The sequence below is a fragment of the Zootoca vivipara genome, chromosome 6 (assembly GCF_965207765.1).
Source record: "Zootoca vivipara chromosome 6, rZooViv2.hap1.1, whole genome shotgun sequence".
Classification (NCBI taxonomy): Eukaryota; Metazoa; Chordata; class Lepidosauria; order Squamata; family Lacertidae; genus Zootoca; species Zootoca vivipara.
This window is the reverse complement of record NC_142589.1, coordinates 82,169,348-82,197,265: the sequence shown is the minus strand read 5'-3', so window position 1 is coordinate 82,197,265 and position 27,918 is coordinate 82,169,348. Positions and strand designations below refer to the sequence as shown.

General features: G+C 49.9%; 1 protein-coding gene across 4 annotated transcripts; it reads right to left on the bottom strand.

The window, feature by feature from the left end:
- Nucleotides 1-203: 203 nt before the first annotated feature.
- Nucleotides 204-26,686, bottom strand: SUPT5H (SPT5 homolog, DSIF elongation factor subunit). Of its 4 annotated transcripts, none has more exons than XM_088672856.1 (30): nt 26,473-26,658; nt 23,237-23,337; nt 21,952-22,105; nt 21,761-21,826; nt 20,906-20,917; nt 17,586-17,655; nt 16,190-16,258; nt 16,006-16,071; nt 15,742-15,772; nt 15,567-15,635; nt 14,325-14,576; nt 13,873-13,962; nt 13,227-13,297; nt 12,812-12,917; nt 12,273-12,366; nt 11,915-12,051; nt 10,948-11,103; nt 10,558-10,704; nt 9,643-9,789; nt 9,319-9,444; nt 8,209-8,305; nt 7,327-7,431; nt 6,531-6,633; nt 5,654-5,781; nt 5,042-5,147; nt 4,755-4,913; nt 4,238-4,406; nt 3,235-3,438; nt 1,716-1,811; nt 204-708 (listed from the first exon to the last, which is right to left on the bottom strand). In XM_088672856.1, exons 2-30 carry the CDS (start codon nt 23,315-23,317, stop codon nt 565-567), a joined length of 3,255 nt encoding a protein of 1,084 aa, XP_088528982.1. In that variant the 5' UTR covers nt 23,318-23,337; nt 26,473-26,658; the 3' UTR covers nt 204-564. The 4 variants fall into 4 exon arrangements, with proteins under 4 accessions (XP_088528982.1, XP_034975318.1, XP_088528984.1 ...); XM_035119427.3 differs by having other exon boundaries at nt 8,221-8,305; XM_088672858.1 differs by lacking the exon at nt 20,906-20,917 and having other exon boundaries at nt 8,221-8,305; nt 26,473-26,686.
- Between the last annotated feature and the right edge of the window lie 1,232 nt (nt 26,687-27,918).

The following is a 27,918-nucleotide window of genomic DNA, read 5'->3' as shown; positions in this document are numbered from 1 at the left end:
CTGAATCCCAGTTGCTGGAAGTCACACAAGGGGAGAGTTGCTCTTGTGCTCAGGTCCTGCTTGCTAGGTTTCCCACGGGCATCTGGCTGGCCACTGTGAGACCAGGATGCTGGACTAAAAGGGCCATTGGCCTGATCCAGCAGGCTCTTATGTCAAGTCTTGAATGCGACGGTTTCTCTAATAAGGTGAACACAGTACAGGTGTAAGTGGTGGATGAGTCTATTTTATTATAACAAGCTACACACTGGATGGCAGCAGAGGGCCTAAGGTGCTACGAGAAAGAGAGAGAGAGAAGGGAATACGGCTGTGCTCCACCCCCAGGCTTCTGCTGAAGTCACTTTATGCATATTTGCAAGACTGTCCCCCAACCCCCCCAGAAAAAAGAAAATCACCTGCTGAGCTGGGGAAAGAAGCAGCAACAGAAAAAAAAGAACATGGAAAATAAAACTCTTTGGAGCAAAACTGTACAAGGACATGCTGTACCAGTCTGCAGGTGATATGCTAAAAAAAAAGAACAAACGAAATAAAGCAGCCACCCACACAAAAACGATTCTTCCTCTCTCTCTAGGCCTCCAGCAGCTTGCCAAGGAAGCGCAGGTTGAGGATCTTGAGCTGTTCTTCCAAGTCCATGCGGACAATGCCATCCTCTCCGTCAATGCTCAACAGGACGCCGGTGGCCTCTCGGTCCTCTCCCAGAATGACCTTGACCTGCAGGATGGGGAGAAGCTCAGGGTCACTGATCCAAAAGCACCTCACCCACCCCCCCCAAAAGCCACACTGGCCCAAGTGTGCACAGATAGGACCAATAGTAGGGACAATTAACAAATGCAACAACTGTGTGGTATGTTGGCTTGACAGTCTTTACAGAGGGTGGTGAAAACAGCACATGATATCATGCGCTGTCCCCTGAGGCCGCTAAATGACATCGCAAGGGATCGTTGCCTTAGGAGAGTGAGAAAAATTCTCAGGGAGAATTCACACCCCAGCCAGCACCTCTATAATCTTCTACCCTTGGGCAGGAGATATATAATCAGTCATACCAATGGGCTAAAAAAGAGTTTCTATCCATGGGCTGTTAGGCTGCTGAACGGAAAATAATATAGTGCAACTGACTTTCAGAGTTGGTGTGTTGTGCGACAAGCACACAGAGTGCAATGAGATGGAGTGTTTGTGTGCGGGGAAGGGAGGCTCGGTTAATTTCATTGTACACAGGTTGCACATTGACAATAAAGGTATTATTATTAACTGAAAACAACCGTGATTAAAATGAAACGAGCAGCAGTTGTGTACGGTCTCCACCAAACTGGGTTGGCTGGCAGAGAGCCTCATACAAAAGTGCTCCCCTGGCCGCCCTCATTGCTGCCAGTTTCTTAACTCTCTCCTAGTGCTGTCTTTCCCTCTGTGATCTGTGACCAACCCCTGCAAATCAGGAGGGGAGACCATCCACCACCACTGAGAATGAAAGAGGGGGTTGAGCAAGAGCGCTCCTGTGTCAACCCTCTTCAGGACAGGAGAGCACAGTAACTTAGTGCAATGTGGCAACCTGCTTCCCCCTGCCCTCCACTGTTTCGGACTATAAACTCTAATGGGAGTGGTAGCCCCAAACATCTTGGAAGGCATCAGGTTAGGGGAAGGCTGCCATACAATGTTTTTCCACTTTTTTTAAAATCATCACAACAGACGGACTTGAGACGGGAGAAACATCTTGCACGTACCTTATTGTTCTTGGTTGGTATCACAGGCTCCAGATGCTCACTCGAAATGCTGACTACCTTCTCGCTGTCCTTAAGGTAGACTGAGCACATCCCACCCTGTCAGGGCAGAAGAGGAAGGAGGGACAGAGACAAGAGGGGAGGGAGGGAGAGAGAATCAAGGTGACCAAGTTGCAGATCTCAGGGCAAGCAACCATTCCTGATTCTGGGTGGTTCTGGAGCCGGTTGCTGCCTTTTCTTGATGCTCAAAATATAGTAAATTTGGGGCTGTACTAGGACTGTAAGATACCATGTATGTTGGGAGGACTAAAGAGTCAGGGGCAGATATGTTGGCTGAAGGGACTTTCCAAAAACCTTGATCTACAGCAGGGTGGATAAAAAAATCAATGATTTTTTAAAAATTATATTTTAAATTGGATTTTTAAAATAAAATGCTTTTGGAGGAAAAAATCTTTCTAAAGATAGTTTTCTATTTAAGTTACATTATAGTCAAAAGGCTATTCATCAGGAAATAAGGATTTGTTTTAAGTTTTTCAGTCTAAGTTTTTTTATTTAAAAAAAAGTTTAACCACATCTGTTAACAAACATGGATACATATGCTACAATGTTATTGTTTTAGTTAAATAAATTGTTTAAATTGTTATTAAGGAAATGATTGTTTTCCTCCTTCCAATCAACCAGAGCAGAAAAGTTGTCCAAATATAAATTTAACTTATTAAACCTCACCATAATTTCATAATTATCTGTCTATGTTATCTCTAATAGTATAACCAAATCAGTAATTTTTGATATAACTGTAAAAACTACTCTGAAAATTTATTATTCCAAAAATGAAACCTTCATCTGGTTGTAAATATTAAGATTACACCAGCAAGAATGAGTCTTTTTGTAAAAAAGAAAAGAAAAAAGATTTAAATCAAGTATGACTGACTAGTGATTTAAATCAAGTCTTACTGACTAGTGATTTAAATCGGTTTGATTTAAATCAAATCTACCCTGGTCTCCAGTGGGGCCTTCTTGCCTGAAGCTTCACTGACGCCCCTGCATTGCGGCTGTAGACATTAACAGAGTTGTTTTTAATGGGTGGGGCTCCAGTGGGATCCTTCATTCCTTATAACACACTTTAGTTGAGAGTAAGGGGTGCTCAGAACTTGGGCAGGGGAAGGAGTAGGGGTGAGAGAACAACACAGAGACTCCTCTGGAGTATGAAAAGCACCTAAACAAACTCCTGGCTGTTTTTCACACCTCACCCAAAACAGCTGTCAAGGCGTTTCATTAGACACTCAGGCCACTGGTGAGCAAGCCCAGACTAGGGCAGGATGTCCGACTGGCTCCTTTTTCTTGAGTCCAGGCCTTAGCTAGACACTTTGCAGGACAAAAATGCCCTGCTCAGGTCCTATTGGGTGTGAGCAATGGGAAGTTCTGCTACTGAACTCTGCCCAACTCTTTTAGTCCCCCCCCCCGGTACCCCTCTGCCTCCTGACCAACCCATGCAAACAGCCATATCCATCCATCCACTTACGGTCACACTGCGGATGACTCCTGTCTGCCCCACGACCTGGCTGTCCAAGTAGGTGTCGCGTACTTTGACCTGAATGTCGGTGGTCACCCAGTCGCTGGAGCTCTGCTCAATCCCGGAACCAGGTGTGTGAGGGTTGTAACCTCCTGGAGAGGGAGCCCCTGGAGTCATAGGGCTGTAGCCCACTGGGCTAGGGCTGGGACTAGCCTGGAGAGACAAACAGACAGAAAGTCAATGAGTTATCAGGGTTTGGTTGACGTCAAAGCAAAACCCATCTCTGTAGATTTAACAGAATGTACTGCTAATTAGACATCTATAGGATTATGCTGCTGTAACACATGGCTCCCAATAATATTTGGGAATTGGGGTAGGCAGAAGTAAGCTCCTGAAGTTGGCCTGTGAATGTTTTGTACCGTTTATTTGTGTTAATATTTCAAATTGTGAACCGCCCTGACATGTATGGATGAAGGGCAGTATACAAATGTAAAATGTAATAAACAGTAACACAGTCATACCTCGGGTTACAGATGCTTCAGGCTGTGCGTTTTCGGGTTGTGTACCGCACCCAACCCGGAAGGGGTTACTTCCGGGTTTCGGCGCATGCGCAGAAGAGCTAAATCGTACTTTGCGCATGCGCCGAATTGCGACCCACCCGTGCGCAGACGCGGCGCTGCGGGTTGCGAACGTGCCTCCCGCACGGATCACATTCGCAACCCGAGTGTCCACTGTACCGACTGTCTGCTTTTGTGCTTAGACACAGAGGCATAGATTGATTTATATGTGGCACAAGAGCTACAGTGCATGTAACTGTGCACACGGCAAGATCTTAAGCTCTTTGCATTTCTTCTTCATATCATTCTTCTATGATACAAGCGCATACGTTCTTTGTGGGAGAGAGAAAATCAGTCCGCAAGCCTTTAGCTGCTTTCAAGGACAGCAGCCTCAAAGCCATGCTTTTGGTTGCGTGTATTAATGAGACCCAAACCCTACCCAATCTCAACTGTACCTGGTAAGCCATGGGAGACGGTGTCGGGTGGTAGCTGGCTGGAGAGTGGGTGTTTTGGTAGCCTACTGGGCTAGGCGCCACTTGATGGAAACTCTGCGGGCTTGGACTCGGCTGGTAGGAGCCCTGAGGGGATGGAACGGCGTAGGGAGAAAACTGGTCTGTGTTATACCTGCCAAGAGAAGGCGGGCTTTGGTTAGGAACAGGGAGGGAGGGAGGGAAACACGGTCAGTCTTCACTGCCCTCCCCCAGTCGCTCCCTCAGATTAAGCTCTGGGGTATTACACTCAGAGAAATGGCATCCTGAATTCTTTGGGAGAACATCAGTTTTACTCCACAGAAGAGGACTGTAAAACACTAAGAAATTCACCCACATCTTAGGCAAATAAAATCCTTTTTGTTTTGCTTTCTCCATTTGCAGAGATCAAGAGAGTTCTATGAAGTCCAGGGGGAGGAGGGAGAAGGCAATACAAATCCTGGAAGAAGCAACAAACCCTCCCTTCCAACTCCATAGCACTTACATAGCTGGGGTCCCAGGCGTCTGAGGGTTGTATGGTGGGTTAACCTGCGGGGAAGAAGGGTCGGGATAGCCAGGAGTCTGTGGGTTGGGGGTTCCGCCATAGCCTTGTGGAGAAGGGGTGGGCTCGTCATCAAAACCATAGTCAAACTCTTCATCCGCCCTACAGAAAAGGAAGTGGGCGGGGGTGTAGGAGGCAAAAGCGGTCAGCTGGGCCCAAATGGATTTTCGCCTCTCCATCCATCCCCTTGCCCTGAAACCCACCCTCCTCCTCCGATGAGGAACACCAACCTGGAGGGAGTGTTGGGGTTGTTGGGGTCCCAAGCCCCACTCTGTGCGGGTGTCCGACTGCCGTCGTGCAAGGGGGTTTGAGAGCCGTAGTGAGGAGTCCGGTTGCCTGAAAGATGGACGCATGTCATGAGATTAACACCCAAGGCCAGAGGGTGAAAAAGGCAGCATCTTTAACATGTATACCAGTGCTATCCTGGAAATCTCCTTTCTCTTGCTTAATTTATTCTGCTCCTTAAAATTAGTAAGAAGAAGAGTTTGGATTTGGTATCCCGCTTTATCACTACCCAAAGGAGTCTCAAAGTGGCTAACATTCTCCTTTCCCTTCCTCCCCCACAACAAACACTCTGTGAGGTGAGTGAGGCTGAGAGACATCAGAGAAGTGTGACTAGCCCAAGGCCACCCAGCAGCTGCATGTGGGGGACCAGGGATGCGAACCCGGTTCATCAGATTACGAGTCTACCACTCTTAAACACTACACCACACTGGCTCTCAGCAACTTTATTGAGCTGCAGTTCGCTAACCAACAAGAAACCACACCCAATGGGTAAGACCTGACTGTTCTCCCCCACCCCTGCCCCAGAGTGGGATCCTCCCTCTCCATCCTCTACTCACCATCGTGCGACGGAGTCTGTGACCCATACATCGGCGTACGGGACCCTGACCCGTACATGGGGGTCTGAGAACCGTACATGGGGGTCCGTGCATAAGTGGAGGTCATGCCACCTGGTCTCCTTGAACCGCTGCCGGAGGGGAAAGGGAAATGCTGGTTAGATAATAACAGAATTTGGGCGCTCCCGTTCACCTTCTAGAAAAGAACAGATCCTGCATTCCCCAGGCATAAGGAGGAGCCATCCATTCGTTCTCCATGTGGGTTGGGGCCAATGGGAGTCTGTCATCTAGACACCACCCCACCCCTGCAGTCTGCATGGCCAATGAACGGCCGGGGATGCTGGGAGTTGTAGTCCAGCAATGCAAGGAAGGTTGCAGGCTCCCAAACCTAGTCCAAATTCCCTGGTGCTTTAAGATGATTTGCACTAAAAGCTACCGTAGGCCAATCTTAGGTAGTGGCTCTGATCCGTGAGAAGTTCAAGGAAGTTAACCAGTTTGATGGAATCATCTTTCCATTGGGGTAGCATAAAACCCCTGCTCTCTTCTTCAGCGTATCCACGGTCCCTGAATGCAGGGAGCACAATGTGTTGGCTCTTCTGGAAATCCCAGGTAGTAGGGGATCCCAATCTGGTGTATAGTACCAGTGCGTGTACAACAGGGGGACGACGACTTGTGGGCACCCAACTCCCACTGGACTACAACCTCCCCCATCCCTGGCCACTGGCCTGAGTCCAGCAACTTCTGGCAGACCCCCATAGGTCCCCCCCCTCCGCCCCACCAGGGCTTGCAGGAGTTAGGCGTCTAAAGTGTCTTCCCGTGCTGCCCCTCTGTATCCCTTATTCAATCCTGAATCCAAACACACTGCCCTGTCGGCTCTTACAAGGTCGTGAGACGCTGTCGGTCCACAGAGATGGTCTGGCAGGTGGAATGCAGCTCCACGCGGGCAGTGGATTCTGTGGCATCCTTGACCATGCCAATGTAGCCTGTGAGATCGGAACCAAGCTTGTTAACCTGGGACACCTAGGGGGACACTGCCAAACTAAGACAACTTCCTCCACCACGTGGCTGGGAAACTGAATCCCTCGTCTGGGGGTGTCTACCGCTGCAAAACCACTTTCATTTAACTGCGGATCACTTACAACCCCAGGGCTTCATGGGGTGATAATCCTGGTAGGGGCAGGCTAAGAACATAAGAAGAGCAATGCTGGATCAGACCAAAGGCCCATCTAGCCCAGCTCCCTGTTCTCAAGAGGCCAACCAGATGCCCATTATGGTAAACCTGCAATCGCAACCCTGAACCCATGCTCTATGAATCTGTCTAATAGCTGCATACCTCTAACCTTATGCAGCTACGACCTCCAGGGAAGGTAATGAAGCTCGACTCAGCTGAAAATGGCTTTTCAGGAGTACTAGGAGTTCTTCCCAAACCAGTTTTCCCAGTCCTGTCCTAATTAATGTGCTGCAAAACTAACAGGAGACAACCTGGAAACACTGCTGTTTTAATCACTTTAATATTGTATTTTTAACCTGTTCCAGGACCTGATAGTGAAAGGTGGGCAAGAAATCTTATGGTAGTAACAGCAACAGACCACAGCCTGCTATCCTTTAAGCCTCTATCAGTTGCTCTCCTGAATCAAGGGCAAGAACTTGGACAGTGTTCCTGCCACCGAGCTTACCTTTGTAGGGGCCTTGGGAAATCCGCACGGTCTGTCCAATGAGGTCGTTATCTCTGCGCCCGCGGCCTCGGCTCATCCCGCCTCCTCCAAAGCCCCCGCGCTGCCCTGCGGGAGGAGGAACACAAAGGTGTGGCACAGACACAAATGCTCCCAAAGAGCCCCCGAGTAGCACAGCTTGTCGGAAATGTCATCGGTGCAAACCCGGGAAAATGCACATCTTGCATCTTCCCCCCTGCTGTAGTTGTGCACAGCCTCCTCCACCAATCCCATCAACATCATCAATTAAATTTGTATACCACCCTACACCCATAGACCTCAGGGCACAACGTAAAAATTACAATACTGTACAGTGGTACCTTGGTTTAAGAACAGCTTAGTTTATGAACAACTTGGATTAAGAACGCTGCAAACCCGGAAGTAGGTGTTTTGGTTTGTGAACTTTGCCTTGGAAGCAGAACACGTTCTGCTTCCTGTTGTGTGTAAATTGAGTCCCCCGCTGCTATAGGAAAGCACGACTTGGTTCAAGAATGCTTTGGTTTAAGAACGGCCAGAACGGATTAAGTTCATAAACCAAGGTACCACTGTATAAAAAAACAGAAAATACATACAAAAAGCGAAGACAACCTAATAATTCCCCCTTGCACAACACATTTTTCAAAGGGCATCAGATGTCAATCAACCTTTCCCACTGGCAGCGAAGAAGCAGGTGCGTGTCCGCGTTCACAGTTTTGGAGGGAATCTGATATTTGTTCTAGTGCCTAGAATAATAGACTCGCTTCTTATTGGGCGGCTCCCTTGTTCCTTCCAGTCTCCTGCTGCTGTTCATTTGCAGCAGTGTGCCTCCTTGCTGGGGAGGGGGCAGAATGGGGAAACGGGTCGCACCAGCATACGCACCTCCAGCACTGGGATGCATGGGACTGTTGATGCGAGGACTCATGGGCTGGAAGCCGCCAATGGTGAAGTTTGTGACGTCCCGGGGCTAGGGGGAAATAAAAGAAATGAAAAGTTCAGAAAACATCAGTAAGCCCCTACCCCACCCCCCGTAACCTGGCATGATGCCTCGGAAAAGGAGTCAGTGAGGAGCAGGAGGGGGAGAGGGTGCTCTTGCTTTTGCTTTTCGTGGACATCTGGCAATGCTGATGTTGGAAGACTCAGGATGGGAAAAAAACAAAGCACTTGTTAACACAGAGCATAGTTAAAACTATGGAAATGGCTGCCACAGGAGGCAGTGATGGCTACTAGGCACCATGGCTCTACTTTGAATCCCAGTTGCAGGAAGCTGCAGGAGGGGAGAGGGCTGCTCTTGTGCTCGGGTCCTGCTTGCAAGCTCCCCATTGAGGCGCCTGGTTGGCCACTGTGAGAACAGGATGCTGGACAAGATGACACAGCAGGATCTTATTATTTATTTGTTAAATCTGTAGGCCACCCTATACCCTTAGATCTCACAACATAAAATCACAATTTCTGTTCGGCCGCTATGGGAGGCAGGTTGCTGGATTAGAAAGGCTTTTCTTAGGACCTTGTGAAAGCTGAAGGACTACTCAATTCGACAGCCGTGACAGACTGTTGTGGATGACGAGGAGCGGAAACAATTTGCTTTGTGTAAACTTTACTGGGCCGTAGGGCTACCCCTCCAACCAACTTCTTTACATCGCAAGGTTATCAAATGTATTAGTCAGAGGGCAGCTAGTAGCAATGTTGAACCACTGGTGTCCTTTCTAAAAATGATGACACCGAGACGTGTTCACATGGAGGTGTGCATATTATCAACAACAGTAAGATTCTAAAGAAATAAAAAACGAGTGGAATTCAACGAAGCGCTAGGCGGGTTTGTGCATGGAGAACGAGGTCCGCTCGGACAATAGAACCCCCCACCCACCCAACAGTTCCATGCAAGCAACAACGTATTGCCAGCAACCTCTGGTTGGTCAGAGGGGTTGCAACCCAGATCAATGTGCCCCTCCTGAGAGGTGAACTACTTTCCCTTCTTACCTTTGAGCCTCCGGCCAGAACCAAATGGCGCGTCTTGCACACAAACATGCCCCCGTTTTCCACCAGCTTCTTGCAATGCAGGAAAGCGAAGCTCCTGAAGAGGTGGCGGATCTCGCCCTCGCGACCCTGGAAGGAGAGGGAAGCAGCAAGGGGCGCTTTAGTTCAGTGGCAGGAGCATAGCCTGGGTTGTGTTGGAGGCCACGGCCTCCACACAACTTGCAGGCAGAGCTGTCAGATGCAATGGGCAGGAAGCCCTGCGCACCCAGAGCCACACCCAGCTGTGCAGCTCAGCACCCTCGGAGGCCAGCTTGCCCTGCTCCTCACCGAGTGGGGCCCGTCGATGACTTTCACAATGTCTTTGACATGGATGTTGTTCTGCTCAGAGTCCAGCGCCACGGCAAAGCGGTTGTCCTTCTTCCGGTTCACAGCCTGGTGCCTGACTGTCACCACTTTGCCAAACATGTTGAGGACCTGAAGGGGACGGGATGGAGAAAGGGCTCAGAGCCGCAGGGTTGGGAGATGTGGAAGGTGGGAAAACACACCCTCAGCTCCCTGGGATTCTTTGATGAATGCTGTGTGATAAGCGAGGCATGTTATGCCCTTGCACACATGCGCATACACAAGATCAGCTGAAGGTAAAAGGTAAAGGACCCCTGGATGGTTACGTCCAATCAAAGGCGACTATGGGGTTGCAGCGCTCATCTTACTTTCAGGCCGAGGGAGCCACATTTATCCACAGAAAGCTTTCCGGGTCATATGGCCAACATGACTAAACCGCTTCTGGCGCATCGGGACACCATGACAGAAACCAGAGCGCACGAAAATGCCATTTACCTTCCCACTGCAGCAGTACCTATTTATCTACTTGCACTTTGACGTGCTTTCGAACTGCTAGATTGGTAGAAGCTGGGACAGAGCAATGGGAGCGCACCCCTTAGTGGGAATTCGAAACGCCAACCTTCCGATCGGCAAGCCCAAAAGGCTCAGTGGTTTAGACCACAGCACCACCAGCTGAAAAATGACTTATTGTGCCTTAACCATTAAGAGATCCCGTGAACATTCTTGCTTTATAATTTAAAAACACACACACACATTTGTCAGTTCTGTATTTGATTCATTAAGGAAAACAAAGTAAAATAAAGCCACGCAAGATGCAAGGCAGTCTCATCTCTGATGTAAGGAATGGAAAGGCAGCAACACCCACAACCCAACCAACCCGCAATGGGAGCACCCACCTACCTGGAAGGTCTCCCGCTCCAGGCGGACAATGACCCCCACTGTCTGGGGGTCCAGCTGCACCAGCTCCCCCCACTCGTGCTGGCCGCCAACATCTACGCCAGAGGCTGTCTCAGAGCAGAGCTGAAGGTCTCGGGGGAGGACTTTGAGCTGCGGGAGGGAAGGGAGTAATCTCGAAAAGGCACTTTTGATATTTTGACTTACATAACAAAGCACAGATGCAGAAAGGAGAGGTAATTATGAGCTTGGTTCAAAGGCAGCAGGCTGGGGATGTGTGAGTGTTCTACACTGGTAAGATACACATTGCCAAATACCAACGAGACTCTCAAGACATTCCACCACCACCAAGACAGATACAGAGGCTGTTTTTCTCTGCCTACCAGCCACACTCACCTCATGCATTGTGAGGTCGGAGAAAAGGATTACGAAGTTCTCCTCCACACGGACAATCAGTCCCGTGTCGCCCTCAAAGCGGCCGGCAATCACCTTCACATGGTCCCCCATTTTGAAGTATTTGCGCAACTCCTGGGCCGGGAATTCTAGCATGTCCTGGTGGGGGGGGGGGGAGGGAGAACAAAGAATTGCTGGAAACTGCAGGAAGGGAGAGGGCTCTTGTGCTTGAACCCTGCTTGTGGTTTTTCCATAATGGGCATCTCGCTGACCACAGCGAGACCAGGATGCTGGACTAGGTGGGCCACTGGGCAGATTCAGCAGACTCTTCTTATATTCCGTCACAATCAACAAAGCCAGCCAGTAAGAAAAAGCACAGTGTGTCTCATGCAGGCATCTCATCTAGGATGCTGGACTAAATGGGTCTTAGGCCTGATCGAACAGGACACAAGGTGTCTGTGCTCATCCTTGCCGCAAGCAGACACTCCCCCACCCACCACAGCAACAAGGGCTCGCTCCCATGTCACATTTCAGCTTGCGGTTATAGATATCGCTTGGCAAACAGCCTACATTGGCTGTTCCCTGACTTTGGGGGTCATTGTCCCCTTGGCTCCATAATTTAATCCCCAGTGCCTCCTGCCCTACAGAAAGCATTATTCAGAACAGAGGTTCGCACAACCCACGTAAGGAAAATAGGAACACAATACAATTCAGAACACAATACAATTCAGAACAGTGACTGTTGATTGCACATCTATTCAAAATCCAATTAAAACTATTTAGGTTGAATTAATTCAATGAAACTGATGAACTTGATCCAGTGACCTCAGCTTTCCAAAGCCGTTTACACCTCCAGGGGCCCCCTAGGTAATCCCACTGCCCACTTTGGGAACTACTGGCTGACATGCTTATGCACTCAGGATGCCATGTTGCCAGAGAGAGGAAGGGAGAAGACAGGGAGCCACTGTACCTTGAGGTCTTCGTGCTTCGGCATGATGGTGATCTTGTTCCCGTCCACGCTCAGGATCTTGCCTTGCAGGTTGATCAACTCCCCCTCGCACACCTCCACGTTGTCGCCGGGCTGGAAGTTGTGCTCCCGCTCCTTCCCTGAAAGCCGGAAGGGGGTAAGTGAGGCGGCGCAACCTGGGCAACTTGCCACAGCCCCCTTCCTGAGAGAGGACAGCGTGCGGCACGTTCCAATGGCCTTGGCCTACCTGGAAGGCGCAACGGAGTTTGGGTCCTCTTGGCGAGGATCTGCGTGAGCTAGGAGCGAGTGCCTGGTGAGTCACGGAGGAGCACACCAGAGGCGGCCAAGACCAAAGCCTTACCTGTGCTTTCCGTCACCACCTCCAAGTCAATGCCTTCCGGTTGGTCTTCAAATTTCTCCAGCTCAGACAGAGTGGGCTTCACTCCTTCTGTGATCTGACGATGCCCAGAAAACAGCACGGGTGGTTGGGAGGGGGAGAGAAAGCGAAAGGACACAGAGCAGGCTGAGGGGGTGGGAAGGACAGAGGCAGCACCATCTACACCAATACTGAACTCTCTCAAAGGCCTCTCCACTTTCAATCTCTCTCCCGCTTCTGCCATGACGGATTTGGAGATCTCACGCCCCGGGGACGTTGATTGCATCGGGAGGGGCTACCCAGGACACATCAGCACCAGCAGATGCAAAGCAGACACTGGCAGGTGCCCGTCAGAGAACACAGTCCTGGTCTGGCTGGACCAATGCCTTTTAACTAGGTTCAAGTCAGCCTCCGTTACAGAATGTCAGCCACCTGCCATTTCTTCTTATCTTATACGACAAGGGTCTATACTGCAGGAGTCCTCCTCCACCCACCCTATTGCTCAGGGCCCCCCCAATTCTCACCACGGCAGACATAGCAAAGCTCTTGAAGAGGAAGCCCTTCCTGCTGTAACGATTCCCCTCAAAGATGAGGAAATCCCCATCGGAGGCCACGTCACCACCCAAAGACCTGGAAATGAAGGGATGGAGAGGCTTAGCAGTTAGTATGACCAGTGGCAAGAGAGCAGCTGGGGGGGGGGAGGACCCTCGGAGCCCCAGTTGCACCCAGGGCAGGAGGCAAGGCCATTACACTCCAGGAGCAGCATGCAGCCAGGCTAGAGATGGACAAACTGAGCCTGCATTGGTTTCCCAGGGATACAGAGCCTGCAGCTGTCATCACTCAGCCAACAGTCTTCCTGCCCTGGGCTCCCTCTCTCAGGCCCTTCAGCATCTGCCTCCTCTCCAAATCTGGACCACCCCTGCCCTTCCGGACTCTCACCGGATCTTTTCGGCATCAAAGAGGCGCTGCGGTGGACGCTTGAACTTCTTCTGTTTGGCAAACCAGTCTTTCTGAAATGGGAGAGGAAGAGGCAGGGTTTGTGATGGGAGAAGCAACCCAGGAAGTGTGGTTTTAGAGAGAATTTAAAGGTATGTGGCTAATCCCCAGCAAGGGGCTTCAGCTGCCTCCGCCCCCTGGGCAAGATCCCAAAATTTTGGAGACAAAGGCAAAAATAAATAAAATAAAATAAAGGAGACGATCATCAGATCAGTTGGGAGAGGACTGGGTGTGTCCGGTGTGCACATGCAGGAGTGTGGGTGGCCACACCCACTTCTGGCCATGCCCATTGATGACCAGAACACTCCAACTCATCCAATGGGCCAAGGGCCAAGGCAGCTTACATGGGAGAAAAGGTCAGATTGCTCTGTATTACACTGGAGCCAATGGACTTCCAGTCTCTGCAGACCCTGCTCCCAAGAGGGGCTGCTTCTGTTCTGACACACCAAAGGGTTAAAATGAAGCCCCTCTTCCCTTTCTCAGCCCACCAAACCTGGAGCAACCAGAGGCAAAAAACAAAGGCCCAGCGGAAGCACCCAAAAGGTGCACTGATGTAGGGAGGCTCCTGCAATGAGCCGAGCCAACATACCAGGCTCATGCGGTCTTTGATGCGGTCAAAATCGATACGGGGAATCATCTTCAGGGAAATCTGGTTCTGGCTGGGCTCCACATAATCCACCTAAGGGGAAGGGAGGAAAAAGACATTGGTCGGTGTTCAGATTACAAACAACACCTAAAGCAAGACAGCTCAAGCACAAACTCCTTGCTCAAAGGCAGGGTTCTCCATCCTCCAACTTGTGCAATCCAGACCATAGGATTCTCCATGTAGCATGCACTAGTGTCCAAACTTTTTTAAAAGAGGGCCAGATTTGATGAAGTGAAGGGCTGTGGGGGCCAACCAAAGTTGTTGACCTTTTTATAGGATTGATGTTATTAAACTTTTTTTTAGGCTTGGAGTTGTTGATGGTTTTTTAAGGATTTTACCCTAGAAAATAAACTGCCACAGGGCCCGGATTAAACCGACCAGAGGGGCCGTCTCACCTGAGCGATGTCGTCCTTGTAGATGCCCCTCTTGAGGCGCACCCATGACTTGGGCTTCAAGTTGGTCACCTCCTTCACCACCTTAAGCACGTCAGTCATCTCCTTGATGGGCACCATCTGCTGGTTCCAGTAGCCCATCCGGAGGTTGCCCACCCCTTCGATGGCCTGCTTGACGTGCGTCTGCTTGTAGGCCTCCACGTAGATGTAGCCTTTCACGTGCTCGGGGGCAACCACCGATTTGATCTGCAAGGGCTGTGGAGGAAGAAGAGGGGTGGGTTACGCACAAGACAGGCTGGGGCATCATTTGTGCAAAAGCTCCAAGCTCCCGCATCTCTCATTTATATGCTCCAGGCCAGCCACACTTTGCAGGAAAAGGACACGCCTGGCTGGAACTTTGCTGGTAACCATAAAGCCACTCACCGGCTCACTGGGGCAAAGTGGACTTGGCCTTGGGCAATCAGGCTGCCCAGAAATACACAGGTCCTCCCTCCCTTCCCTGAGCTCTCCCTTTGCACTGCAGTTTGGACAAGTTAAGAGAGTATTTCCAGCGACGAGGAAGGACTTCTGCAGCTTTTTTCTTTATCCAGATCCTTGGCGCAAATGAGGAAACATAAGAGCCGCCTTATGGGATGAGGCCAAGGGCGCATCCAGTCCAGCATCCTGTTCTCAAAGTGGCCAACCAGATGCTCCAATGGGAAGCCCACGGTCAGGATTCGAGCCCAAGACCACTCTCCACTCCTGTGCTTCCCAGCAACTGGTAATCAGAAGCATTGCTGCCTCCAAACGTGGAGGCAGAGTGCAGCCATTGATCGCCTTTTCCTCCACAAGGCGAGATGTAGAAAGTTAAGTAATTCTCAGAGCGGACAGAGAGAAATTCATGGGCCTGTCTACTAATTTCAATGGGTCTGCTCCGAGTCTCAGCAACCTTGGATCTTGCCCACTGCCTCCTCAAAGCCATTGTGTCAAAGGTTCATGAGGAGAGGCAGGGAAGAGATCCTTATTTTCCTCATACTTCACTGTAAAGGTAAGACTCCCCAACTCACTCCCCGGCCCTTTGCATCCGGCAGAGGATTCTGGGAAGGGGAAGGCCTAGTGGCAGCTATCTATGACGGCTAGCTGGTACATCAAGCCAATGTTTGTGGCAAGGAGCAGCAAGAGGAACAACCCCATGGCAACAGCAGCGCTGTAGAAAAACTGAAGCATCAAGGTCTTCCTCTGTTCCCCACTTTCCGGCCCACTTACTGTATCTGTGAACTGGTAGGCGATGAACTTCCTCATGAGCGCAATGGCTGTGGCCCGCTCCTCTCCAATCTGGGAGTGGGAGAGAGAAGGGTTGGAATGAAAAAGGATGCCAGGTGGCAGAGCGGCTCCATTTGGTGCAATGCGAAAGCAACCTCTCTGAGCCTGCTGGGCTTACCTTGCATTTCACAGTCCAGAGGTTGGGATCCCTGGATGTGGGAAGAACAAACACCACAAGGTCAGTTTGCCCTGGCCAAAGTAAGCATCGCCCGCTGCTTAACACCAGGGCTGTAGCTTCTCAACTGGGCCGTCTCAGTCACTGTCCTGCTCTCACGTCCAGAGTCATTACCGCCCCCCCCCAAGCCTTCACCCTGCTAAGTCTCACAAGACCCAAGTCTTCTGCTCCTGCAAGAACAGAACGCTCACAACAGAAAGTCCTTACTTGACTCCAGGCAGGAGCTGTTGCTGTGTGATGTCATCAGAAAGCTCGTTGGAGCCCCCGTACTCCCTGGGGAAACAAAAAGAGGTCTGAGAGGTCCGAGGGTGGGGGGGAAAGGCCAAGAAGCTGGCCAGCAGGAGCATTTCAAAACGGGGAACAGCCAGCAGGATAAAAGAGGAATACTCACGTCTCGCGCACCGAAGACTGGGCATACTTCTTCATGTAATACTCGCCCAGCTCCTCCTCTCTTTGGTCCCTGTTTGTGGGGGGGGAGGAGAGAAACAAGAGAGGAGGACGTATTAGCCAGAGGAAATGTATTAGTCAGGCCAAAGTACTTTGCACATGCTCTGGTGCAGCAGAAGGGCAAAGGCAGGAAGCCCAGAGTTCAACCACCACCCCAGTCACCTGCAACAGCCAAATCACTTGACCCCTGAGGTGTATATTTTAGGAGCTGCCTTATTGCTGTGGTTGTAAATGGCTTTAATACTGCATTTTAATTCTTGTAATGTGCCCTGGGACCATAGGGTGAAGGGTGATTCCTGCAGGGCTTTACCAGAAAAAGAAATTAATGAACATCTGAAAAAAAGTCTTTAGGGGGAATCTGTGGCCCTCCAGACTACCAATTCCCTTCACCCCTGGTCACTAGCTGTGTTGCCTGGGGTCAAGGGGAGCTCAAATCCAAAACACAAACTCCCTTGCTCCTGCTCCAAAAGATCCCCAATTTTGCTATCTGACATATTAGACACTGGTTTGCTTGAAGACATGGAGTTTGGCCATTCAGAATTTGAGATTCAGGAAGAGGAAATGGGAGGCACATAGACAGTCGTGCAGTTTCTTAACCAGTCGAACCAGGGAAGCCAAATGGAATCCATTCCAGAAGTCCGTTTGACTTCCAAAACATTCGGAAACCAAAGTGCGGCTTCTGATTGGCTGCAGGAAGCTCCTGCAGCCAATCGGAAGCTGCAGAAGCCCCGTCGGACGTTCAGCTTCCAAAAATAAGTTTGCAAACCGGAACAGGCACCTCTGGGTTTGTGGCATTAGGGAGCCAAAACGTTCCAAAACTTAGCTGTTCGAAAACCAAGGTACGACTGTACAATACAATCGTATCTTACATGAATTTAACTTGCATGTTTTCAACCATACATGATTGAAGGCAGGCTGGTTAAAATTGCACATGTTAAAGGCAAACAAGGCAGAGAGCTTTTAAGCCAGGCATGTTAAACCTGCGGCCCTCCAGATGTTTTGGCCTACAACTCCCATGATCCCTAGCTAGCAGGACCAGTGGTTGGGGAAGATGGGAATTGTAGTCCAAAACATCTGGAGGGCCGCAGGTTTGACATGCCTGTATTAAGCCATCATCCATTAGCTGCAGGACATTTCCGAGAGTCTGAGTATATATGATTTTTGTGTGTATGTGGAACCCTTGGAACTGAACCCCCACATAAGATGCAATTGTACTGTGCTATAATTATTTCAATAGAGCCAAACCAGGCAATTCTGCTTTCAAAATAAACACACAAAGTCCTGCCAGAAGCCTGTGCCGCTCCTGTTCTGCGCTTCATTCTGTGTGCAATGCCATTTACCTCCACAAGTTTTGCAGCCTCCGTGCCCCAGAACGATCCTCGTCCAGAACCACATTGTCGATGTTGGATGCTAGAAGAAGAGACAGACGTTTGCAATGCTGAACAGCAGAGGCAGAGCAGAGTTTTTTTGTTGGGCAAAGTGTACGGGCGAGAGCTACAGAGGCGGGGGAGACTATTTCAGGGCCTGGTCTGTTTGCAAGTTGGGATATTCTGCAACACTCTCTGACAATTCCACTGTGCTTGCCAAGAAAAGACCAGAGAAAAGGAGGAAATGAGAAAGGAGGGAAAAGAGAGACTTGCAAACGCTGCTACCGTGTTTCCCCTTTTTTAAGACACCGTCTTATTCTTTTTTTTACTCAAAAAAACACACGGTGTCTTATTTTCAGGGGATGTCTTGTACCTTAAGGCATCCTCGGAGGGGCCAGGCAGCTGGCTGGGGTGCTGCTGGGCGCTCTGTGCGGCGCTGCAGCAGCAGCTGGGTCCAGGCACCAAGGCAGCAGGCCGCTGGCTCAGTGCTTCGCCCGGCGCTGCGGAGCACTCCTCTCTGCAGCTGCCGGTTCCGGTGGCAGGGCGGCAGGCAAAAAAACCCAAACCAAAGAGGCCAGGCCGCTGCGCTCCGCCCAGCGCTGCAGGGCGCTCCGAGCCCTCGGCGCTGCGGAGCGCTCCTCTCTGCAGCTGCCGGTTCCGGTGGCGGGGCGGCAGGCAAAAAAAAAAACAAAAAGAGGCCAGGCCGCTGTGCTCCGCCCAGCGCTGCAGGGCGCTCCGAGCGCTTGGCGCTGCGGAGCGCTCCTCTTTGCAGCCGCCGGTTCCGGTGGCGGGGCGGCAGGCAAAAAAGAAAAAAAAGAGGCCAGGCCGCTGTGCTCCGCCTGGCGCTGCGGAGCGCTCCGCTCTGCAGCCGCCGGTTCCGGTGGCGGGGCAGCAGGCCGCCTCGGGCAGGCAAAAAAAGAGAGGCCAGGCTGCTGGCTCGGGCGCGCGGAGCACCCCGAGCCTCTGAGAGCCAGCAGGACGAGGAGGAGGCTTGCCGGGTCGTTGTCCAGCAGCGCGCGCAGAGCGCCCCGAGCCTCTGGGATTGCTGTTGCTGGCTGCCGGAGGCTCGGGGCGCTCCGCGCGCGCTGCTGGGCAACGACCCGGCAAGCCTCCTCCTCGTCCTGCTTGCTCGCAGAGGCTCGGGGTGCTCCGCGCGCACTGCTGGATGCCGACCTGGCAAGCCGCCTCCTGCTCTTGCCGGCTCCCAGAGGCTCGGGGCACTGCTTTTCTATACTCTTGCCGCGGCCAGCGTGCTGGGTTCCGCTGGCTGGCTGGGCCACTCAGCGGTCTCGCTCCTCGGAGGTATGGCTTATTTTCAGGGTATGGCTTTTATTTCCTAAACGCTTAAAATCCTGCTATGGCTTATATAATGACTACGTCTTAAAATAGGGGAAACACGGTAAGGGAGTCAAAGACCTGCCGTTAAGGCTGAAACATTGCAGGACGGTCCCTGCTATGCATGAGCAGCTACTGGCAGCCATGGCCTGTTCCACCCTGTTTCTGGGTGAGGAGTCCCTATGCCAAAAATGGTGAACCTGTGCTCCTCTAGTATGGTCAGTGGGCCAGGGATGAAGGCAACTGTGGTCCGCTGCAGGGTCAGCGTTTCCCCATTCCTGTTCTATGCAGCGGTCTTCTGAAAAGGAAGACACATTCTTTTGGATGCAGATGGGAAATTTGTGCTATACACTTCTGATGGGCACTTGGAAGAACTGCTTATAGAATCGTAGAATTGTAAAGGACCCCAAGGGTCAACCAGTCCAAACCCCTGCATTGCAGGAATCACAGCTAAATAAGCCCTGGCAGATGGCCACTCTTCCCCCAGGCCTATGCACCTTTAAGCTTGGGGGGCAGGCGGGAGGGTTGCGGGGCGGGCGACATGTTATTGTTTCTATTTGCTACTAAGGTATGTATTTTTGTGTTCTATATTGCAAACCACCTTGTAATTCTCAGATGAAGAGTGGTATAGAAATTTTAATAGATAATAATAAATAATTGTTCTTTTCCTGATTTTTAGATTCTGTATGCTTTATGGAGAGATGGATGCCCATCTTTCAGGGATGCTTTAGTTGAAATTGCACTTGAAAAAACAGTTGCTTTCTTTAGTTAAATATTGGACAAACCTTTAACCAACATATAGGATGCCTGCTGTAACCATTTTCTGTTTATAGTACATTACTGAGCAATGTTCCTTTAAGAGTGAATTAACACGAATTATCTACACCTGTCGCCTTAGCTAGTGTTGCCCCCTTATATAGTACTCAGACTTATGGGTTTATCACGACTGAGAATCTATCACGAATAAGATCCATGTAGCTGTTATATACAGTAACGGTATGTACATTTATTATATCCTTGTATGTTTCTTTGGAATTTGTGCAGCTAATATATTACAAAGTGTCTGTGTTTATAAGATTTAGAACTATGCGCAGCTGATGACACCCCTTGGGGAGAAACAGGGGAATATCCAGTAATCCTTGTCTTGTCTACCAGTGCCAGTTTCTTATGTCTACCATCCTTATCATCTTCACTAGACACTTACAAGACTATTTCATGGTACTCTTCTAAGGAATACGTCAGATAGAAAAATACAAGAGAAGATGAAGAAATGAATATACTACGGGACTGACAAAACAGGAATTGCATTTTGTACATACTGGACTTGGTGGCCAACTGAATAAGCTGCATTTTAAGATGTTATGTCACAATGTTGATTTTGACATTATGAGAAGCTGTATCTAATTTTGAGAAGTAGTTTCCAGTAAATTACTTTACAATTGTTATTATACAGCCTATTACGTTTATGTGGTTTTTTTCAAGTGGATCTGCGTAATATAGGCATTCTAGTGGTTTTTATTTTAGTTGGAATTCCTGCATTGCAGGGGGTTGGACTAGATGACCCTCGGGGTCCCTTCCAACTCTCTACAATTCTATGATTCTAGGTCTCAAGTGACTAATAAATTGCAAGAGAAATCAATGGACACCTGCAGACTGTTCTCCTGGGCAGGTCCGGGAAGGAAAGGGAAAGTGCTTGAATTACTCGGGACCACTGGAACAGCATTCCTGCTCAGAAGACCACTGCGCTACCAGAGAACTCCGCTACAAGGGATCAAGTGGCAGGGGTTGCACAAGCCCGTTCCCTACATGGCCACATCAACTAGGCATTTGCTGAGCATGCTCTCCCACCCCCCTCACGCACAGAACCCCACCTGGCTGAAAGGAAGCAGAGAAGCAAGGCAGCTGGTGAAGAGGAAAGGAGCTGGAATGAAGAGGGGAAAAACAAAAACCGTTCTTACCTTCAAATTCCTCTGCTCATGAAGAGGTGGTGGTGGTGGTGGTGGGAGGGCGGACAGTATGAGCCAAATAATACCATCAAAACCAACCACAGGGTGAGGGTGAATGGGGAACAGAAAAGCGGAAGGAACAAAATTAAGATGCGGCACACAAACCAAGCAGAAGCGAATGAAATGCACGAGAACTCAAAAAAAGAGAGAAGCCACCAGGCCGGGTGGGGGGAGGCAGAGGGAGCACTACCCACAGGCAGGGGCAGCCTCGGGGGGGGGGGGGGGGGGACAACGGCTGGGAGCCAGGGGGTGCCGCTGGTCCTAAGAAGCAGCTCTCCCTCCGTTGGCCGCTCTCGTTTCACACCTCCACAACCGACAGCACTTTCGCAAATGTGACAACCCACGGCCATCCGCAACTCTTGGAGAAAAGTCTGATTCGTTTAAGTGCTTTCCAGAAATGGCGAGAAACTCATATTAGAACAAATGAACATGGGAATCTTAAATGAAAAAAGAGTTTCCAGCTCTGGCAGGAAATAAAAAAGAAAAGGAAATCCTTTTTTAAAAAAAGAAATCCAGTTCCATTTCCAGTTTTAGGGATCTGACTTATAACCAGGAAAGGGAGAAACATTCCAAAAAATTAATTACGCTCAATAAAGCAGATTATGTTTTCTCAGGCTTCTTTAGGTTGCTTTAGGGTAACACAAGCATTCGAGAATTCAGCACCAGTGAGGAACTTCCTGCTTCCCTCTCAGGAGGAATTCTGCTGAAAGGTTCTGTGGGAAGTCAAAGCTTGCATGCTCCTACTTGGTTATCACTTGGTTATCACTCCAGATCCAAGATTATCTTCATGAAAAGGGTTCTCCTTACCTTTCTCCAGGATGTCTTCTGCACCATCCTCCCAATTGTCTTCATCTTCATACTCATCATCCACATCTGGAAGAAAGAGAAAGGGAAGAGGTCCACACGATAAGCAAGAGCCAGTCCAAGAGTCAAGGATGCCATGTCTCTTATGGTTGGGGTAGGGGGGGAGAGGAGAAGAGTCTTTTTTTGTTTTTTACCAGCTTCATCTAAAATAAATCCGCCATGTCTGGGTTTCTTCGCAGGCCGGTCATCATCATCCTCTTCCTCCTCTTCGTCATATTCTTCCTCTTCTTCTTCCTCTTCCTCCACTTCCTCCTTCTCGCTGCCTACGGCACTGACACGCTCTTCAGCCTGCATGTTATTGAATGAGAACCTTTAACCTGTGACTCACAGGTGGTTCACACTGAAGCCCACAGAAAGCAGCTTTACTTAGGGTTAGGGGAAACAGCACCAAGCAGCTTGGTTACATGGAAATGGAAACCACAGGCCCCGATTCCTGGCCCTAACCTACTTCTGGACTTAGGAGGAGATATCTGGGTCTCTAGAGAACTTCTGCCCAAGCTCAGTCCTTGGATACTGCTTGAGAGCCAGAGAGCTACGCTAGGCAAGCACAAGCACCCCTGTGCTCCTTGTTGTATTGCGTACCCTCCAATGTGCTGGTGAACTAGGCTCAGTTTAAAAGCATGCCTTGGGTGCACATAGCTAGTTGGGGGAGTCTCTGAATGATGACGATGATTAATTACATTCTAAATAACCTCAAGGTGGCTTAGTTCATTCTCTTCCCTATTCTATCCTCATAACAACCCTCTGAGTGCCTGGTCCAAGGTCACCCAGAAAGCTTAATGTCCGAGTGGGGATGTGGACCCTGGTTTCCCTAGTCTGCCCACACTGGCCCTCTTGTTGTTCCTTACATCTGCCTCCTCACAGTAAAGACAGAAGCTTTTCTCTAAGATGTATGCGGAATGAAAAAAAGGCTAGAATACATATTGCTGCATTCCAGGGGGTTGGACGAGATGACCCTTAGGTCCCTTCCAACTTCACAATCCCATGATTTACTCAAATGATGTTAATGGACTTAACTTAGTCATTTCAGTGGGTCACCTCTGAGCAAGGCTAGTGCCGGATACAACCCAGGGTTTGCCCTTCTGACTCTAAGATGAAATTGCTTACAGAAAATGTGCTCTGCCCCAGCCCCAAGTTCAAGAGGAGCCAAAACCGGAGAAGACATGTCAGGTGCAGGGTAAGAGAGCTTCTTCCTCTGTTCCAGGGTGGAAGATCCACACATGGATCCCCTTACCTGCTGAGACTGTGAACAGCTTTACACGCCTGCAAGATGCCTTTGTGACCTAAATGGTGGATAGGAAGGCTGCAAATCTGCCTAATAAATAGCCTGCCTCTCCTCTCCACAACTCAGGCCAAAGACACACTTCCTTGAAGCAGGTACGAATCACCCGCTTGCCTACATGCTTTCCTCCGCCTCACCTCGTTCTCTTCCACCTCTTCTGGCTCACTGCTGCGCTCGCTCTCATCTTCAGAGAAGTTGCTGTCCTCGCTGTCAGACATGGCAGCAACACTTTCCTATCCTGAAGAAAAAGCATAAGCCTCTTAGCCACCATAAGGGCTTGCAAAATCCATTTTTGTTGTCCACCAGTTAATCCCCACGCTACAGGAATAAAGTTCGGCAGAACATGAACAACTGCAAATAATAAGGATTCATCAATGATGTGGGGAACAACTTCGGATCAAAAAGAATGTATCTCTGGACAAGACCACATCATATGCCTCAAAGAGCATTTGCATGATAAGAATGGAAAGACAAAAATCAGCATTATGCAGATGTCACATAACTCGAATTCTCCTTTACATCTGCAGCTGCGTCAGAAACTCAGATATAAGCTAGGTGCCATATTACTCCTTAAACCAAGGTCACAGTCACCAAAACGGAATGTTGAGTTGCCATATTTGGGCAAGACGGTTCTAAAGTCTTATTTTTCAAAGGACAGGCTGTGATTGATTATCAGTTAAATATCTGGCTAGTTGAGATGACAACCTTGAGCTAGCTTTAAAAACTCTGAGAACTTAAAGAAGAAAAGTCACTTTATCTGGGACAGTCCACATATATACGGTATTGACTTATTCCTACCTCTTTTTCTTAATGGTGACACGGACCATTTATAACATAGGGATATTCTTCACAACTGTGAGCAGGGCAGTGGGGTGGGGTAAGTGAAGACAAGCTACAACAATTAACTATAATGTTGCTCACTGCTCCTGCTCATGCAGCACAATTCATTCTGACTGCGCAGATAACTGATAGAATTCTACAGGATGTGGTATTAAGTGTGTGAAAAGAGTAAAGATCCAATGATCCCCAGGCATGCACCTCCAGATGGTGGAGATGTCAAGCGCCATCCAGACATCTTTACTTGGTCACAAGTGGCCGATAACCAGGTGCAAAATGCACCTGGCCAATTTTGAACACTGTTTAAGAATAAGCCTGTACAGGGTCAGACAGCTAGCCAGTATTCTTCAGTTTCTTCAAAACTGGGGTGTCTTTATGGTGAATGTGTGCTTTAGGGAATTTTTTTTTGGGGGGGGGTTGCCTGAGAACTGTATATTGTATTTATTTATTTATTGCATTGATATCCCACCTTTTATTCTCCAAGGAGCTCAAGGCAGTGCACAGTTTTTTTCCTCACCTTCATTTAATCTTCACAACAACCACCCTGAGCTGCAAGAGGTAGCAACTGCCCTCCCCAGGTCACACCCACTGAGCTTCCCTGTGGCTGAGTGGGGTGGATTTAAACCCTGCTCTCTCCTTAGTCCTGGTCCTCATTTAATCCCCACAACTTTGTAGAGCAGGCTGGGCTGGGAGACACACACCTTGTGACTCGTGGGTCCAGGGTGGTGGTGGCAAGGGGACTTGAACTGGGGGCTCTCCCAAGTCCTAATCCTAGACACCACTATTCTGCTCATGCCAGCTATCTGTGCTCGAATGTAAACAGACATGTAACAATCCCATGTCTGCAGCAAAGGATGGAATGGAATTCCAACACCATGCACCACTTTGAGCCCCTTAAACAGGAAAATGTGGGGTATAAATCGACTTCAATGCTTAATTCTTTTAATGATTCTCCCCTTATGCTATTGGCTGTTTCCCCCCCCCTCCTTTTTTTTAACCTGCACACATCCTTGAGTCCTTGTCAGGGGAAAAGGCATAAATAAATACTGACACAGCTCAATCAGTACAGCATGAGACTGCTCATCTCATGGTTGTGGGTTTGAGACATGTGTCGAGCTAAAGATTCTTGCATTGCATCAGGGTTGGAGTTGATGACCCCCGTGGCCCCTTCCGAACTCTATGATTCTGTGACATACGATTCAGTGTTGGAAACTCCCATTGTTCCAGGTGCATTTTGCGACAGGGAATTTCATTCATGCAGTTTCTGAGCTCTGGGCACAGTACTGAACCTAAAGACTTCAGATTAAAACTGCAGAGTGGAAGGAAAGGAGAACTTTTTTCTGCCTGCCCACTTCCAGATACTCTCTGAAGACTGGAGATAGGAAAGCTCTTAAGGATCTTCTTAAGGATCTTAAGGAAATCAGCCCTGAGTGCTCACTGGAAGGACAGATCGTGAAGCTGAGGCTCCAATACTTTGGCCACCTCATGAGAGGAGAAGACTCCCTGGAAAGGACCCTGATGTTGGGAAAGATGGAGGGCACTAGGAGAAGGGGACGACAGAGGACGAGATGGTTGGACAGTGTTCTCGAAGCTACCAACATGAGTCTGACCAAACTGTGGGAGGCAGTGGAAGACAGGAGTGCCTGGCGTGCTATGGTCCATGGGGTCACAAAGAGTCGGACACGACTAAACGACTAAACAACAACAACAAGGATCTTGGGGGCGGGTGAAGGACAGGCATCCCCAAACTTCAGCCCTCCAGATGTTTTGGACTACAATTCCCATCCTCCCCGACCACTGGTCCTGTTAGGGATCATGGGAGTTGTAGGCCAAAACATCTGGAGGGCCGCAGTTTGGGGATGCCTGGACTGTGAAAAATGAAAATATTTTAGCTGCAGTTGATTCATTTTCAGCTTTGCATTCTTGTTATAAAAAAAAGTGTGCCTAGGCATTCCGTTGTTGCACCCATAACCTCGGTTTAAGCTGCCAGTTAACTCTTAGCTTTCCTTTCTCAGTTTCTAACACTGATACAACAACAACGGCGGAACAAGGCAATAAAACAAAACAAGAAAGCAAACCGAGGAGAGCCACAAGAAAGGGACCCTTCCCCTTCCAGGTACGACCCCAATATTATTATTATTATTACTATTGCTACTACAATTTGCATGCCTCCCTCCGCCCGACAATCTCAGAGTGGTTCACAACTTTTTTAAAAACAACAACAACCCACAAACAAAAACACCCCATTGCACGGCATGGGGTTGGGCTAGATGACCCTTGGGGTCCACCTCGACCATTCTGCGATTCCACATGACGGAAACCACTACGGAGCAGGCCAAGAACACGCACACCCTCCCCCCGCAAACACACTTCGGGGCCCCGACCCACGCAGCCGGTGTGGGGACGGGCCCGGGAGGCAAGGCCTGCCTCAGGGCGAGCGGAGCCTACTCCGCCCTCAGGGCGCCCTCCCAGCTCGGCCCCGGAGCGGGCCTTGCCAAGCCCTCGCCATCCTCCCTCCTCGGCCGCCGCCGCTCACCGCGCTTCTCCGGAGGCCTTCCGGTTCCCGCCGCTCAGGCCGCCGCCGCCTCAGGGTCTCTCCGGGGAGAAAACCGGCGAGGGCGGCGGACGAGAACCGGAAAAACAAAAACAAAACCGAATCAAGCGTGTGCGCGCGCACGCGTACAAGGTGGTGGTGGGGAGAGGAAATCCCTTCTCTCGAAACGAGATCCCGCCGACGCTCGCGAGAAGACGCCATGGAGGAAACGGAGCGGGGGGTTGTGATTGGGCCGCCCGGATCACGTGCCGCCGGAGGCAGGAAACAGCGACGTGTTATGCGGCTGGCGGCGACGGCGGGGTCGGAAATGGCGGCGTGTCACGTGATCGCACCCGGCCAATTACGGCTCCTCCACTTTTGAAGCTGCGGAGCCGCCGCTTCCTCTCCAGCCCTTGGTTGGTCTGGGGCGCAACTGGAGGGGATTGGCCCGCTGGGTGTGTGACGTAGTCGTTGGGGAAGGTCAATGGCAGCGCTGGGATGTGGGTCAAAGGCGGTTGAGAGCAGGAGGGAAGAGCCCAGAGGATCCCCAAAGGGGCAGCCCGGGCCGGTCTACTCAGAAGTAAGCCCTATGGCGTTGAATGGGGCTTACTCCCCAGTACAGTAGCTGCGCACGGGATTGCGGGCCTACCAAGGCTTCTCAGCCCATTCATTGCCCCAGAGGGCGCACCGCTGAATTCAATTGGGCTTACTCGTGAGTAAATGATGTGCCTGGTGGGATCAGGCCGCAGGAAGCATCCGTTTCATTCATTTGACTATTGTTTGTTTTTATATATATAAATTTTATTTATTTTCCATTTAATATTATACATTTACATCATCATTGTCCACCATATCGCGTTGGCTCAGAGCCTATCGACTTCCTTCCCTCCTGCCTCGTGGCTTTCAAAATTAACCTTTACTGTACGGTATATCATTGCAATTTATACTTTTTCCAATTCTAGTTACAGGTAGGTAGCCGTGTTGGTCTGCCTTTAGTCGAAACAAAAAAAAATTCCTTCCAGTAGCACCTTCTTTAGTCATGTCTGACTCTTCGTGACCCCATGGACCATAGCACGCCAGGCACTCCTGCCTTCCACTGCCTCCCGCCCTTTGGTCAAACTCATGTTCGTAGCTTCGAGAACACTGTCCAACCATCTCGTCCTCTGTCGTCCCCTTCTCCTTGTGCCCTCCATCTTTCCCAACATCAGGGTATTTTCCAGGGAGTTTTCTCTTCTCCTGAGGTGGCCAAAGTACTGGAGCCTCAGCTTCACGATCTGTCCTTCCAGTGAGCACTCAGGGCTGATTTCCTTCAGAATGGATAGGTTTGATCTTCTTGCAGTCCATGGGACTCTCAAGAGTCTCCTTCAGCACCATAATTCAAAAGCATCAATTCTTCGGCCTTCTTTATGTTCCAGCTCTCACTTCCATACATCACTACTGGGAAAACCA

Coding starts and splice junctions, on each gene's coding strand:
- SUPT5H (XM_088672856.1), bottom strand. CDS start 23,317: ATGTCTGACAGCGAGGACAGCAACTTCTCTGAAGATGAGAGCGAGCGC. Junction 21,827..21,951: donor ATTTATTTTAGATGAAGCTG/GTAAAAAACAAA, acceptor TCTTTCTTCCAG/ATGTGGATGATGAGTATGAA. Junction 13,963..14,324: donor ACAAGGACGACATCGCTCAG/GTGAGACGGCCC, acceptor CCTTCCCCTTAG/GTGGATTATGTGGAGCCCAG.